The sequence below is a fragment of the Gouania willdenowi genome, chromosome 4, assembly GCF_900634775.1.
Source record: "Gouania willdenowi chromosome 4, fGouWil2.1, whole genome shotgun sequence".
NCBI classification, from domain to species: Eukaryota; Metazoa; Chordata; class Actinopteri; order Blenniiformes; family Gobiesocidae; genus Gouania; species Gouania willdenowi.
In genome coordinates, this window is record NC_041047.1 from 9,554,624 (window position 1) to 9,570,749 (window position 16,126).

At 38.9% G+C, this 16,126-nt stretch overlaps 1 protein-coding gene across 1 annotated transcript in view; it reads right to left on the reverse strand.

The window, feature by feature from the left end:
• cachd1 (cache domain containing 1) overlaps positions 1-16,126 on the reverse strand; it is an 85,098-nt gene that overhangs the window by 46,893 nt on the left and 22,079 nt on the right. Inside the window, exons 2-3 of the mRNA XM_028444724.1 lie at positions 9,590-9,652; positions 2,256-2,404 (exon numbers count right to left, since the gene is read on the reverse strand). Of these exons, the coding sequence (XP_028300525.1) occupies positions 2,256-2,404; positions 9,590-9,652 (212 nt within the window). The remainder of the gene's footprint in view (positions 1-2,255; positions 2,405-9,589; positions 9,653-16,126) is intronic.

The window sequence follows — 16,126 nt, forward strand, 5'->3', positions numbered from 1 at the left end:
GTTTATTTTTGGCCACTCTAATTCACAATTTTTAACTAATTTCTGTCGTTTTTAAAATTCCATTTCACCATCCTTTTCCACCATTTTTAGTTACTTTTAACTGATTAAAACAAGGATTTACATACCATGGTGCAAATAATAAACTTTAAATAAATAAATGTGGTTATGACAGATTCATAGAACAATGGATCATCATTTTGCTGACTTTATGGATGAGCCCCAAAAATCTCTCCCCTTAATTCCCCCTTATAGATGGCCCTGTCTCTACATGACTGTTCTTCAATGCTCATGTGTTCAACCACCTTTATGTACAGTGGGGGTCCCTGGTCCCTGGAACCTTTATTTTGGGGGTCGCGGGCTGAAAAGGTTGAGAACCACTGATCTAGATCATACAGGGCATGATGACAGTTACAGCAATGCTAATTTTGGCACATGAAGTGTCTAACAAAGTACAATTTAAAGCAAAGAAGTCCAGAGATCTATCAGACTTTACATGCTCTCCACCCCATCCCCTTGTGATTGTCCTTGCATCATCCTTCATCCTTTCAAGTCTTATATAACCACTTGTTTTATATAACCGCTTCTTTTTTCTCAGCAGCTTTCTTTTTCCCGTCAAATGCAAAACGAGATATCACTGAAACATACAGCTGGGGGTGTCAACAACAGCTGAAAAGACGTCACACTCATGGATGGGTTACAGGTGGCCAGCAGCCACACAGCTTCCCCTCTGCACTACCAGGGGAAAGATGGATGACCTTGGCGTCTGTGAAGTCTGCAGCGCACAAACTTCAGAGAGAAGTAACCAGCGACATGGGCTGATAATGTGAAGGGAGACGGACAGCAGTGGAGGGAGAGGGGAGTGAAGGGCAGACAGCTGCTGTTGTGAAGATTAGGACTAATAGTATCTCACTCTGTTTTTCTGAGCTCAGCTTTGAACTGGAGCTTTGCCTGATGGAGTTAGAACTTGGCTGAAAAACTAATTTATACCAAAGTGTGAGCCAATTATTGACTTTTTGAGCAAAGAATTTCAATCAAATATATTCAGTTTAACATTCATTCTCATAATAATAGGCAGTCATTTCAGAAACCTCTGTTTGACGTCTTATTATTTTTATTTAAAGCTGCTGGGGACGATAACTAAAAAATTTTACAACAGAGATGAAGACAGTGTTTATTGATCACAAAACTCTTTGTCACTGTAATGAATGCATTTTTTCCCAAAAAACGAGGGAATTTACTCACAAACTAATGTCGATTGTTGAATTGCAGCTTGCAAGTTTGTTTTGGATTCCATCACAAACATGGGGTTTGTTGACAAATGGTCATGTGAGTTAAACTTTAGAAAAGTTTCTTGCATTGCATTGTAGGATTGGGAATCCCGTAGAATGTTTTAAGTTACATTTCCAAAGTGTTTTACCCCGTTTTTATTGTGATTTCTTTGCCAGAAAAGGAAAACTCGAGCTGTGTTTCCATTACAGTTTTTCACAAAATAAAAGCGATATCTCTCAAGTTTCGACAACGCATATTTGTGCTTTGAATGTGTTTTCATTGAAGGTTGTTTTGGGGCAGGAACCTCGTAACTCACGTGAAATCTCATCTCAAAACCACCTTATAACACTCCGCAATTCCTTTTGTCGTTTGCTGTCTAATGTGGTAGTAATAATGTTTAAGTATAATGCCAAGAAATGTCTCAGTCTCCTCTACTACTGACTACACGTACTGTGCCTTCTTGGAGACAAGTGGTCCTGTGACCAGGTAATTACGAAACAGGTGTTTCCATAGCAGATAGTGTTTTCATTACCAGTTTTTAATGCACTTAGGTTTTGCACATTTCCAACAGTAATGGAAAGGCAGCTAGTGATTCACTTAAACGCCATTTTGGTTCTGGTTTGTTTTCTGGTGTTCCCCGTGAAGTGACATCACCCCACAAGATTTTACATTTCACCCTTATTCGGGTGTTTTCCTGGAAAGTCATAATATCAGCATCGGCAATTGTCTTAGCACAACTTTCAATCTGTGAAAACACCAGAAATGTGTCTTTGATAGTGTTTTTGGGGTCACACTGGCATCAGTAGTGGATGAGAACAACATCTTGATGAAATATCTTAACAGAACAATAATAGATATTTGTGCATTCAGTTGAATCATAAGGCACAGTGGCAGGAATAGTTACCGACTGAATTGCGTTCCTGCGAGGGAAATGGGCAAGCGATAAAGACAATGTACAGTATGTTGAGAATAACTTGAGTACTCACTCCATCATTGATGCGGGTATGGAGCAGCAGTCCTGTATGGCGGTGAGCGGAGACGTGAGATGGGCAGTGTACGATGCTTCCACCACCTGTTTGTTCCTGTTCACCACATCCAGGTATCGGTTAAACTTCTCCCGAATCTTCTTGGCCAGCTACGAGAGAAATGAGCAAGCGTTGGTTAGAAAGCCAACATGGACTCCTGACCCAATTTGTCAAAGAAAGGTGTTGAAAATTCCCAAGTTACAAATCAAATTATTACTGTACGTATAGACGATGTAGCATATTAATATTATAGGTATGTTTTTTACCCTAGTTTTTAGTGTTCCTTAAAGATAATTTAGCAAGACTGCATTTAAACAGGCACCTATAATGAAGCAAGGCAAGTCTCCACTAACATTCCTCTATGTGTCAATTCAACTCAACCTTTATTTATAAGGCACATTTAAAACAACCAGTTGACCAAAGTGTTGTACAGATTACAATGGTTAAGAACAATACAAAGTACAGAAACACAGAGACAATAGTTTGAAACCAATTCAGATTTGCCATGTTCATTTAATACTGAGATTCAAAGAAAAGTGTTGTGTTTTCAAGTCCAACGACAGTTTGATACAAGTGCACAGTTGCACTGTTTGGTCCTCAAAAACTAAAATAAGTTAACTTAGTTGTGAACTCACCACAAGCTGAACTATTTGAGAAACACAACGGAATCACGGCATGATGAACACACCTTGGTAGTTCACTTCAAATAAGCACAAAAAAAAAGAGAAAAAACGAAATCTAGGTCGGCAAAGCTAATATTAAATTAGACAATCACTTTAGGGATTATTTTACCATTCCAAAGAAGTACAGAAATCAGAAAATGTAAAAAAAAAACTCAAGACGTCTATCAGGTTTTTACTTGAGTCCTTCAGGCTGCCTCTTGAAAAACAATACAAATTTGGAGCCATTTCACTTCCTTTCTGGGGGAAAAAAAATACTTTTACAAATGTGGACTCTTTGGAAAACTCAAAGAACCCTGAGGGAACTTCAATAATCAGTGGGCCAAAAAAACCCACAACATCAAGCCACAACAAGCTGGCTCAGAACTCTGCAGTAGATGGACAATTGTAGTAAATATCAAGCCAGCAAACTGTAGTTTGTCAAACACATTGTCTCAATAAAATCAAAAGCAGCTGTTTGAAAGCCATTATAATTGACCTACTTCGTCTTGCCGAATGCAGCGTGAGGCCTGTTTCACCAGTAACTGGACTCTCTTTGTTACTTTCCCACATTTACCACTGCATTGGAAAAAGACTATGATTTAAGCCAAGGAGAGGAAAATGTGCTTCGACCCACTGACCACTTGTACACCTAATCAGCCAGCTGCCAAGCCTATTAACAGGGGCGCAGCCCACAATTACACCACAAAGAAACCCACACACCCGGACATAAACATGCCCACTCTCACAAAGTCGCACACAGGAATGTTGGGACACCTTAACCAACAGTAAGTTCCATGCATCGTAAATGGTTGCAGTAAACTTTGCATTGGAAAAGGTGGAAAATGGGGTAGTGTTTAGCTCTCGTGTGTCTGTAACTGGGGGAGGGAAGGAACTGCTGCTTCGCTTAAAAGAAACCAGAAACCTCTGATTATGCAAGTTAAAGCTTCAGTCACGTTCTGCCTCAGTGTTGCTAAACCCCAGCCTGGGCTCTGCAGCGTGACTGACTATAGAACCCCCAAAACAGTGGGCTCCATTCTCCTTTCCCTGAGCCAACAAATGATCCAGCATAGTCTGCAGCACCCATTGGTGCCGGTTCAACCGCCATGTTGGTGCACCGGTTGCTCTTTAAAGCAGGAGTTCTCAACCTTGGGGTCACAAGTCACTGAGAGGGAATATTCTTTAAACAATTTGAGCCCATTTTGCTTATCTTTAACGATTTTCAGCAACGACACCAAACTTGCCATATTTTAACCTATTTTCATCTTGCCATATTCTTGCTCCTTTTAATGCATTTTAGCTGCATTACTTCCGTTTCTGCCACTTCTGCATCAAATTTGAATGCCTTTTCTGCATATTTTTTCCACTTTCAAGATATTTTTGGCACTTACGGTATAAAACCCTTTCCACCACTTTTCTTACATAGTGTTGCATATGTTGACCCATTAATGTCACTTAACCTCGTTTCACCATATTTCAGGCTTATTTTTGCCAATTGAACCACATTCACAATTTGTCATGCTCATAATTTGCCAGTTTTAACTAATTGTTCCTACTTTTACGTCAATATTGACACTTTGAACCCTTTTTTTGAAATCACTATTTCTGTCCTTTTTTGCAACTCTTAACCAATTTCTGTGGTTTTTAAAATCCCATTTCACCACCTTTTCCACCATTTTTGGTCACTTTTAACCCATCTTATTTCTAAAAGATATAGATCTTTAAGATTACTATAAACTATGGCACAAATAATAATAAACTTCCTGTATAACAGTGGATATTATAGATAATTGTGGTTGTCACAGATTCATAGAACAATGGACCATCATTTTGCTGACTTTGCTGATACACAGCATACATTAAACATATTTATGTTACCAGGAAGAGGTGAATGTTTTTCATCCTGTATGGTCAAATTAGAATCAAACAATAACTGAAATAGTGTTACTGGCCAAAAACAGCAACAACAAAAGCCCAGCAAAATGTCAACAAAAGTTATAATAATCATAACGTGAACATGAAATAAACAATTTATGTTTATCCTTTCACTCTCCTTTTGGAAATGCCATCGTGTGATTACATTTACTCAGGCTAACAAAAATGAACACAGCACATTCTGCATTATGCACTGCAATGATGCACATCTCAATAAATCTATCTATAGTGAAAGAACATTACAAACTTGTTATAGACTGACTTTAAATACACATTAGGTTAACTGATGACACCCATGATCTCAAAAGAAAAGGAATTTTTCATAGAATCCGCCAATAAAGATATAGATCTTTAAATCATATTGATCTAAATGTGAATTTTTTTTTGTTATCAACAGGATGACCAAAAACCTTCACAGAAAGCAGGAGCTACTCATTGTTTCTAAAAATCTCTTCTAATTAGGGATGTCCCGATACCACTTTTTCACTTCCGATATGATACCAATATTAAAGCCTTGGGTACTGGACGATACTGATATCGATACGATGCGATATCAGCACGAGTCGTACTTACTTTTATTACTTATTTTGTAGTGTGGAATGTTAGAAAAGGCTTGATGTTACTCAGAGAACAATGGTCAACAATTCAAGATCACTTCAGTTATTTTTTACTGTCAGTATATGGTTGGAACAACTGAGGGCGGGGACAAAAACAACTAAAACTTATATCAGAGATTTAAGATGCAATCCGATAAAGTCCAATATTCAATTTCTGGCAGATATTGGGCCGATATCTGATATTGGATCGGGGACACCCCTAGTTCTAATGTTACAGAAATGTGCTCTGGCACACAGTATTAGGATGGGCCAGCAGCAGCTTTCCATTTTGAAGCCTATTCAGACATCTAGGTCGTAGAGCACTGCGGGGAGAGCACACTGACAGGACAGACGTAAAACAAGGCTGACAGTAAGGAAAGGTCCTCCGTTACCAAAGAGACACGCGTCTCTTTTGTCTGGAAATAGAAATTTCAAATGAGAAACTGTCGAAGAAGCCGATGGCACCGTTCTGTTGCTCAGGGCCTCTCGCTGCACGCTCCCAGCCCTCTTTCCTTCACAGATACTCTTCTAATTGAGGCTGTCTTGGCCACACTGTCACCATTACTACAAAACAGAGCAAAGCCACCATTCTTGAGCTGTAGTCTAGAGAAAACTAGGTATAGTGGGCTCATAGAAAAAACGTTCTCCATTAAGGAATGCCGGCGGTTGAAACATGCTCATAATATAGGTAGTGCCTCCCGATTTTTGAAAATTGATGGAAAAAAAGGAGTTTATGTTCTGAAATTGAAAAATCTATTTGAAATGGGAAAAAACAATAGACCAGTTTTTTTTTTAATAGCGTTTTTCACTTTCACTCTATATTCCAGATCCAGGCCCCAACATGACCCAGAAAAACACATTAGAGCTGCTCGATTATAGAAAACGATTATTTGTATAATTGTGTATTAAATATATATATATATATATAGGTTTTTTTTTTTTTTTTTAAATAATACTTTTTTCTCGATTATGTTATTTTTGTAATCGAGTGTTTTGGGAAGTGCAACAAACGGACGAATATGTCTAATTCTGCCAATAATCCTAATAAAAATGTTAGGGGTGGGATAGACTAGCGATCATGTCATCCTGTGATTGAAAATGCATGCAGAGCTTCACCGAAGTGTTTTAAAGGCTCAAACATACTCGGGTGGACACCCGCAAACCGGAGTCAGAGAGGATTCCGCCAGGCCAATTAAAAGCAAAGCCTAGTTTTTACGACAGTGCTAACTTCTCCGTGTAGTTGGTGTCACACAAAACACTCCTCGGCATGGTACCGATCCGCATTACATGTAACACCAACCTGCATTTCGCTCGCCTGGTGAAACAGAGCAAGAGATGAACACTAGGTTAGAGGAGAGACTGGCAGACGAGCTACCACAGTAGTGACACCTTTAAAACATGTCCCAGGAGTACAAGGACCACAGAGAACCGCTAAGAATCATGGGACATGTAGAATTTTAATGGAAACTACTACGAGGTGGTGAGCCCAAGTGTGTAAGTTCTAAGGACAGCGGACAGTCCGTGCAGAGTCAGTTGTGCCCGGGGTCCGCCCGAGTATGTGGGCTGAAGTGATGAGTTTACCAGGTGACAAGCCACAGCAGAAACCTCTCCGATCACACGGCTGAGCGGGAGTTCATGCGCAATGTGAGGGTGACTCGCCGCTTGACTCTAATTAAAGGTTTCACAAATAATGTTTTGTGACTATCACACATTTCAATAGTATTTTCCCCAATTAAATGGGTGGCTGAGGGTCCAGAAGTGTGGCTAACGTTATTCTTGCATTATAAACTCGTAAGATTTCACTTTAACCATCCAGTTTAACATCTGAAGAATATAAAACGTAAAATAAATAACAGTATTTGACTCTATTAACCCTATTTAGCATATTTGGTATGATTTCAGGAGGTTTAATAGCCAGTAAAGTCATCTAAACAGGGAAAGATGATGAAATTGATGATGAAGTGTAAAGTGAAGCAGATGTGACACAAAAATTAGTAAACCCTGAAACAGAATTTGGTAAATTTTGAAATGGAAAACCAGGAGGCCCTAGGTGGGTTAAAAACCGAATGTAATTGCTGAAGACAAATCAACAATGCAACAACACATCTGTTACTCACACCGAATACAAAAAATCTGTATGCATGTTTGCCATCGGGTTGTTTGGAACAAATTACAATAACAGCTTCACTTCGAAGCCAAGCTGAACTGCTTCTAGTAAATACCTGGCGTGCACGGTGGGATACACGTGCGCACATAAAGTACAAAAAAAACCCACAGATTCACAAGAGAAATGCAAACAAACATCAACCCATCTCTCTTTTTTTGCTGGTGGCTGTTTACCAATCTGCTGTTTATTGTCACTCTTCCAGGATTTCTCGTGCAGGACTATAAAAACACACAAACACACACACACTCACATGCACAGAGAGCGAGAGAGAGATGCCTGCACCCTTTGGTGTTTGCCTTGATACAGGATGCCAGAAATTTGGTGCAAAGTTCGGTGATGGAGTAACGGTTAAAGGGTACCTGTAGTGGACACATAATATATATAACAAAAAATGTTTTTTATGTATTACTAATAAATAAAATATGATGCACCTTTTTATAAAAAACTAATTAAAATGAATTTTTAGGACCATTTTGGAGAGCCGCCATTCACGTTTCGGCATGGTCTGTCGCTTTAAAGAAATAGCGCATTGTGGGAGGTAGAGGCGTAACAAGTCTGTTTACATTGTGGGAAGTGTAGTTTTTCTGTTGGCTCTGGTCACAAAGCAGTCATGTGTAACCTCTCCTTCAGTGATAAACTGCAGCATCCAACTACCTGCAACCACTCAGCATGCAGAATTAACCAAACGAGACACCGTAGTTAGGTGTTAAAAGTGCACAAATATGGCTAGCAACTGTGATGAAAGCTGCATGAAAGGATATCTGTTCCTTGACTGAATGATGCACCACTACTTTCGAGGATCAGCACCTGACGATGTTCTAATGAACAGGTAAATCTTCCTGACATGTAGTACTGCTCTGACGTTTTGTACATTTACAAGCTGCATTGGAACTTTCTGTGAAGGAATTCTATCGGGACTGTGTCTGATTTCAGATGTAACTTTGGCTTGGTTCCCATTCGTTTAGCCTATTAGCTTAGCCCATTAGCTTAGCTCTCAGATCTCTCTCATAGCAGCTCAGCTTGAAGCGGACCTTGAACCACCCAATTTCGTCGGAACGGAAACATTTTAAGTGTGTATCCCGTACAGATATTATGAAGCCAACATCTGGATAACTCCGACTGAGCGTCGTTATTTGGTTTAGAGAGGCAAAAGAAATGTTTCTGCTAGGTTTTTCTCGTGTTGTTATAGCAACCAATGGCTTTACACTACAAACTGTAAATCAAGTGAACAGTGTTGCCTAGCAACAGCCAACAGGAATCAACAAACGTGCGTCATATCCTGACCAAAATGGCAGTTCCCCATATTTTATGCCCCAAGGTATAACATTGTTCTAAAAAGTCCTTTTAATATGGGTTTCTTTTTTTAAAAAGGTGCACATATTTTGTTTATTGGTAATACAATAAACACATTTTTTATATACATTTCCACAACAGGTACTCTTTAAGGAAACAGGCTTGTAATCCGAGAGCGTCTGCTAATGGATATTGTAATTGTTAAAAAAAAAATTTAAAAAAAAACTGGAACATATTATAGAACAATAACTGTGGCTTGTGAATTTAAAGAGGGAAAAGAGACATGAGGGTCATTTCAAATAAACTTAATTTCTTCTGCTCCATCTGTATGTATGTACTCCTATTGTGAGCCAACAGAGAGAAAAATGAGAAAGAACCCAGATGAATGTAAAAATGGACCAAGAACTTCAAAGCCTGAGCGACAGCAGCTGTAGCATTTTAATAAATCCCCTTTTCCCTCTGATGTCAGGTGTGTGTGTGTGTGTGTGTGTGGTGTTGGGGAATTGAACACTAATCAAGACCACAGACAAACACAAACACACACACGCAATCTATGTCACATGCAAGTATTAGTGCACACACACCCACACAGACACACAGGCAGAGAGAGAGAGGAGAGAGGGTGCAGAAGCCTTTGTTACTCACCTGCTGCACTTCTGTCTCCCCGTTTGATGTTTTCTCTGTGTACACAAACGAACTGAAAATCCTCTGTGGAGAGAAGAAACCAAGAACGGATCGTTAGCTTAGATTAGCAGAAGGAAAGATAAAAAAATTTGAGTCACATTATTTACAAAGCATCCCAAGGGATTTCTTACACACATCAGTTAGATCCAGTTATCATTACCTTGTATGCTACATATGTAAAAAACAAAAACAAAAAATCTGATTCTTAATCATTTTTAAACCAGTGATTGTAAATCCAGCAGCAGTTTTGTATTTTTTTTTGTCCATTTCTTATTCAGGATGAAATAACGTCATCTACCTGAGCCTAAAAACCTGCTAGGTCACATATTTGACAACACATACATATTCCTCAAGTTCCACACAGCCAATTGTGTAGACATAATATTTTCTTAAAGAGCCTATGTTACGCTAAATTGACTTTTCTGTGCTTTAAACATGATCAAAGTGCTATATGGGCCTCATACACATGCCCAGAGTGTTTTTTTCATTGATTCCCTCAATCGTTAGTTAGAGTAGCCACGCCCATAGGAAGCTCTCTGCCGTGATTGACATGTAAACAGACACACCCACGAAGGTGAGTATTTCAGCGTCCTTTGCCCCGCCCCCACGCTCTGTCTCGTGTTTACAAAGCAGCAGGAGCTCTGCTACGGAGTGGGTGGGAGGAGGGTGGGCCGTCCTCTCGCCCTACGTCACCGTGCAAGGAGGAGGAAGTCAATGCCCTGTCTATAGACACGCCCACTCATGAATATGCATAAGTGGGACACAAGTCAGCCCGTTTGTGTAGAGTTGTTCAGAAAGTGACTTTTCAGACTTTCTGGAAAACAGGCGAGTTTGGGAAAAAAACTTCAAATAATATGTTTTTGGGGTTCTTAGAACATATGGAGATGGGTGAAAAATAGCATGACATGAGACCTTTAACTCATACATACTAGCTTTAGCAACAAACACTAACACAACCATGTTTGAGTTGACACAGCATGTAAGCAGGTGTCTATACACCTGCTTTTGTGTGCCACCTAACACAAAGCTTTAAATTGGCAGGTTTCTGCAGGGACTCATTTCCTGCTGCCTGCCCCGCATAGACTCAGTTCATAGATATCAGTCACCGATAATGCACTACTACTCACTACTAGGGGTGTCACGAAACACCGATCTGGATCGATATATCAATTGGTTAATCAATTATCCCAATTATATCAATGGAAACTCAAACCATGGAGCAACATCTTCAGTGAAACACGGGACAATTTTTTTTTTCTTTTTTGTTCAAAAAAATGATTTTCATTCAAAATAGGGCTGGGCGATATTTACTAAAATTCATATCTCAATATTTTTCTCAAAATGACAATATAGGATATAAATCTTGATATCTTTAACTTAATAAAGTCTTACTAGAAATACAATTATGGGTTAAATTGTCTGATGCAAAATGTCACACAAGCACAATTATTACCAAACAGCTCCACAAAATGTCCTGTAAGGGACAGCATGTGTGAGTGAGTTCTGCAGCAAAAGCAGCGACTCCTAAAACAAGTATTTTAATACAAAATAAGCTATAAAAATACAAATATATCGATATGGGAAATATATTGTACCTTCTATATTGCCAAAATAGAAATTTCAATATATCTTGAATTATGATATACTGCCCAGGCCTAATTTAAATGTCTAAAAGGTTTCAGCAATAAATAAGGTTTTTTTTTTTTTCTTACTTTAGGTGAAATGTAACCAATTGTGTTAAATCAATAAATATGATACTGCCTTAAATTAATTGAAGCCCCCTGAATATAATATTGTATTGTTGTCCAAAGAATCAATATCATGTAGTATCGTAATGAAACTGGTGATTTACATCCCTAATACTGAAAACTAACCTGAAGCTGGTTTGCCAAAGGCTAACCTCTACCATGGGTAATTTTTTTATTCATTTAATTAAGAACTTTTTTCAAGTCAAGTGCAAATAACATATATTGTAAAACAAATCATTGTAAACCTAAACTATTGTAACATTATTACATTATTATTTTGGTAGACGTATAAAATACTTACTTACCCTTCAGTTAAAATGGTAGCATTTCCCTTTGGGTAATATTTAGTATATTCACTTTCACATTTAGCATTGAGGAAAAGTTCCTGTTTATTTTATTAGGTCTAATGTAATCGCACCAATCGAGGGCACACAGGGGGTAGGACTAAATATGTTTTTATACTTCTTCCTACCCCTTTTCGAGCACGTTAATGATAATGATTGATTTATATAATTATTTATTGTGTTTTTTTGTTGTTGATTTCACTGTCTCATGTTCAAAATAAAAAATACAAAAAACACAGCTGTACATTTCACCGCTCAGTTGTTTTCCATGTGTAAAACAAACCCTAGCAGTGTATTGTTCCACACCCTGCTCAGTAGTAAAAAATAGGTCCTGGATGGAGCTGTCAAATAAACACTACCAGCGCGCGCGCGCACACACACACACACACACACACAAACAGGGCTGACGCTGCTCAGGAGCAATCATTTGGTTTTACATTTTTGAAAAGACATGAATAAACCAAAGCAGGTGGATGACTAGGGAGAAACTACAGAACTACAAACTCCTGCCGATTGCTTAAAAAATGAAAACAAATATCTGAAGTGAGAGCAAAGTCCTGTTGTTGACTAGCCACAGGTCCGCTGCCTTTTCCCCCAGTGCCTTGAGTGTTTGTTGTTAGAGCTGCTTTGCGGTTTTCACAGCTATGTAGCAGCCGGAGAGGAATGCTGCACACTGAAACCTGAGAGGCCTGAGGCCGCCAGAGCCTACGGCCTCCCCTGACCCAAAAATCAAACACGCAAAAGCAGGTAAACATATAAAGCGCAAGCGTCGGTATACTCAAACTGCTTTGTGCACCTTGCAGCTTCTCTCTTCGCAGTAAAACTCTGCAACACGGTGGAACACGAACAGCTCGGGGAACTTCAAAGATTGGGAGTTTAATTACTGTTGTGCATCAAGGGTAACTTAATAGGTAGTTGGCAGTGGATACACAGATCTAAAATTAAGTATTACACAAGGTATAATCATTTTTGTGGCATCACAGGGGTGTCCTAACTCAGACGTGGGGGCTAAAATCCTGCAGTTTAGACACCTAACTGCATCAACACACCTGATTACATAGAAAAGCCTGTTGCTAGGCTTCCTGCAGAGCAAGATGGTAACAATTTTTTTTTTAATCAGATTTAAATTCGTTAGATCAGTGGTTTCAGCCTGCGGTTCCCAAAAATTAAGGTGCCAGAGCCCGGGAACCCCCACTCTACCTGAAGGTGGTTGAACACAGACATGAACATTGAAGAAAAGTCATGGAGACAGGACCATCTATAAGGGGGACTAAAGGGGAGAGCTAACAACAGAGAGCAGCAGAAAGTAGTGCCATGTCAATGGCTCATCATAGACTAGCTTTGGGAGAAAGAAGAAGACTGGTACATCCACATCTTCTATGTTTCTGAAATATGAAGCCAATCAGAAGAATGGTGAAATATGGTAAATGGACAGATATATATATATATATATATAGCACATTTATTAACACTGAACTCGTCCCAAAGCGCTTTACAGGTCATTTATACTCACATTCACAAACCAATGGGACAGAACTGCCATACAAGGTGCTAGTCGACCATTGGGAGCTACATGAGTTCAGTGGCCACTTTACATGGGAGCTTTAATTCCTCTTTAAAGCAGAATAAAAGTTAATTCCTCTTTAAGCTGACCTTGTAAACACATAATTCCTAATGCAAATTAATTCCAAATTAAAGTTAATTCCATATTAGGTGGCTGGTTTATTCAGTTTTTAATTCCGAATAAAATAATTCCACTTCCTTCTTAACACTTAACTTGGTTGAAGCCGCTTTAAGTTAATGCGGCTTGTTTTGCGCTTGCGCGACTTGCGGCGATGACGCGCTGGTGACGACATAATCCAAGATGATGGCGCGGCCCGGACTCCAGCCTAGACTATTTAATAAGAGCCTCAAAAGACATGGATATAATGAAAAGAGTGGATGGACGAAGGAATAAACATGCAGACTTTCACACGGAATTATTAAACACACACGGACCTCGGTAAATGCGGTAAACGGAACAGGCTTCACCAGATGGCTGGCACTAGGACCCAGAGGCGGAGTAAATTCGTCCCCGTACTGCATTCACAGGCGGTAATATCACCAGTTTATCCTTTTACCAGTTGTTAGAGCTACTGTCTTTACCAGGGCGCTAATATTTATTCATGGTGATTGTTTTCCAGAGTTTTACTGGCCTTTTTACCGGTGATTAGTTCCTATCTCCTTCCGCTCTGCTGTCCAAACTGTGTTATTGTCGAGCTGCTGCTTCAAAACTACAATAAAAATAAAAGTGAAAACAATTCTCATGTGTGGTGTTCTGTGTTACAGCCGACGATAAAAGGTTTGTTGTGTGTTTTTCCCGATAGACGTGATGCGTCACGTTCTCCCCCTGTCCAATCAGAGCCTTCCCAACCCCCAGACCTAAAGCGGAATTATCTAAAGCTGAACAAACCAGTTTTCCATATAAACCTCAGTCTCGGGAATTACTATTTTCATGTAAACACGAAGCAGAACACTTTGATTCTGAATGATTTAATTTGGAATAACTAAATCCGAATTAAAAAACATCATGTAAACGTGGCCACTGTCTTGCCCAAGGGCACTGTGACAGACTTGTGATTGAATCTCCAACCTCTCAATCAGACTAATTTATGATGATGATCATTTCAATGTTATTTCATTAGAAAACTACATTTCATATATGACACTTTTAAGAACAGACATGTTATTTTGCTGTTTCTAGTTGAAATTATTGTAAAAAGTCTATCTCTATATGCATCCCTCTGTTCTGTTCCTCCTGTGAGGTGATTACAGAATACACATGCTTAAAAAGGAAAAGGAAATTAAATGAACTAAATAGGTTACAGTGTGTGCACCCCTGGCTATAACATAATATAGTTTCAAAGTAAAACTCCCATGAGGTATAACTCTTGTCGTATATTTGGTGCTGAGATACAAATTATATGGCTGTTGGGGAAACAACATGCCAAACATAATGAAGAACAAAAACCTTTAAAATCATAGAATAAATGTATATGCGATACAATACACCCACAAATGCTTTTACTAATTTATATTACGCAACTTCTCCATCTCATTGCACCACATGATTGCTGCCTATGCAAATGGGACATTTTGACAGATTATCCATTTAATTGGGCACGCCACTTCAGCTCTTCTGGGGCCCTAGAAACTTCCACAAGAGGCCCTTTACTTTCAAGGTACTTGTTCCTCTCCATCCAGGGAATGAAACCCTTACAGATGAGAGGCAGTACTTGCAGAAGAATGAAACTAAGATTTACATTTGTACCAGTTGTCAAAACAAATAAGTGGAGAGACTGGTACTGGAAAAGTTCAGGAGAAAGGGGTTCTTGCATTATTCGTTAGGTTGAACTATTGCAACAAAAAAAATATATAGTAGTCTATCCACAGGCTTTGCATCAGCAACATATTTAGCTTTATTGTTTTAATGTAACTTCAATATCTAGGGCCCTATACAAATCCACGTTTAACGGAATCACGGAATACACCATTGTTTGTATATGTTTGCTTTTTTATTTGTATTTATTTTGTTTCCTCACAAGAATTAAAAACTACTTATTTTCTGAAAAAAACGATAAATATTTCTTAAAAAAATAGCAAAAAAAAGGATTTTTTAGGGCCCTACATATCGCCATTTTCATTTTCTTGACAGTTTCTGAATATGGATTCTAGCATATGTATTATGGTACAATTCAGCTCTATGGATCTGATTTTATCAATACTGTCTCTTTCTAACGAGTTTTAATCACAGTTTATATCTTAAGACATACCCCTCAACTACCTATACACTACTGTATATACTTTTCTGTATAAAAACTCTTCTTTGTTTGCGTGAAGCAGTATCTTAAAGTCGTATGAGGATAGAAATGAAATATTCCTAACCTCATTAAGGAAAGACAAATGTAGAAAACAGGAGGTGGAGGTTGGGCTGAGTTGGTAGCACAGCAATTAGCAATTCACCCAACTTCAAAGACAAGAGTAAAGCTAGGAGCTATGCTAATTTGGTGTTACAGAGCACACACGCACTAATCCTGTCTTTAGGGCTTCAGTGGTTGAAGGGTCATCTGTAGACATTTTGAAGGGCAAACCGGGAGCATTCACTGGGTGGGGTTGAATTTAAGGGTACGAGCGTGTTGACTACTTCTAACGAAAAAGATGCTTTTCCACCTTGATAGCCAGTGTCATTTTATTGTAATAAAGACATTTCCAGGAATATGAAAGGTGTAATCATTGATATTCTCACAATAGTTTGCAGTCTAGAAGCCTGAGAACTGCAGGGTCTATAAGAGACTCCAAGATAACACTAAATCTCAAGGGATTGGAACCAGTGCTTTCCCTATAGTGCTGCGACTTCTGTACTTCAT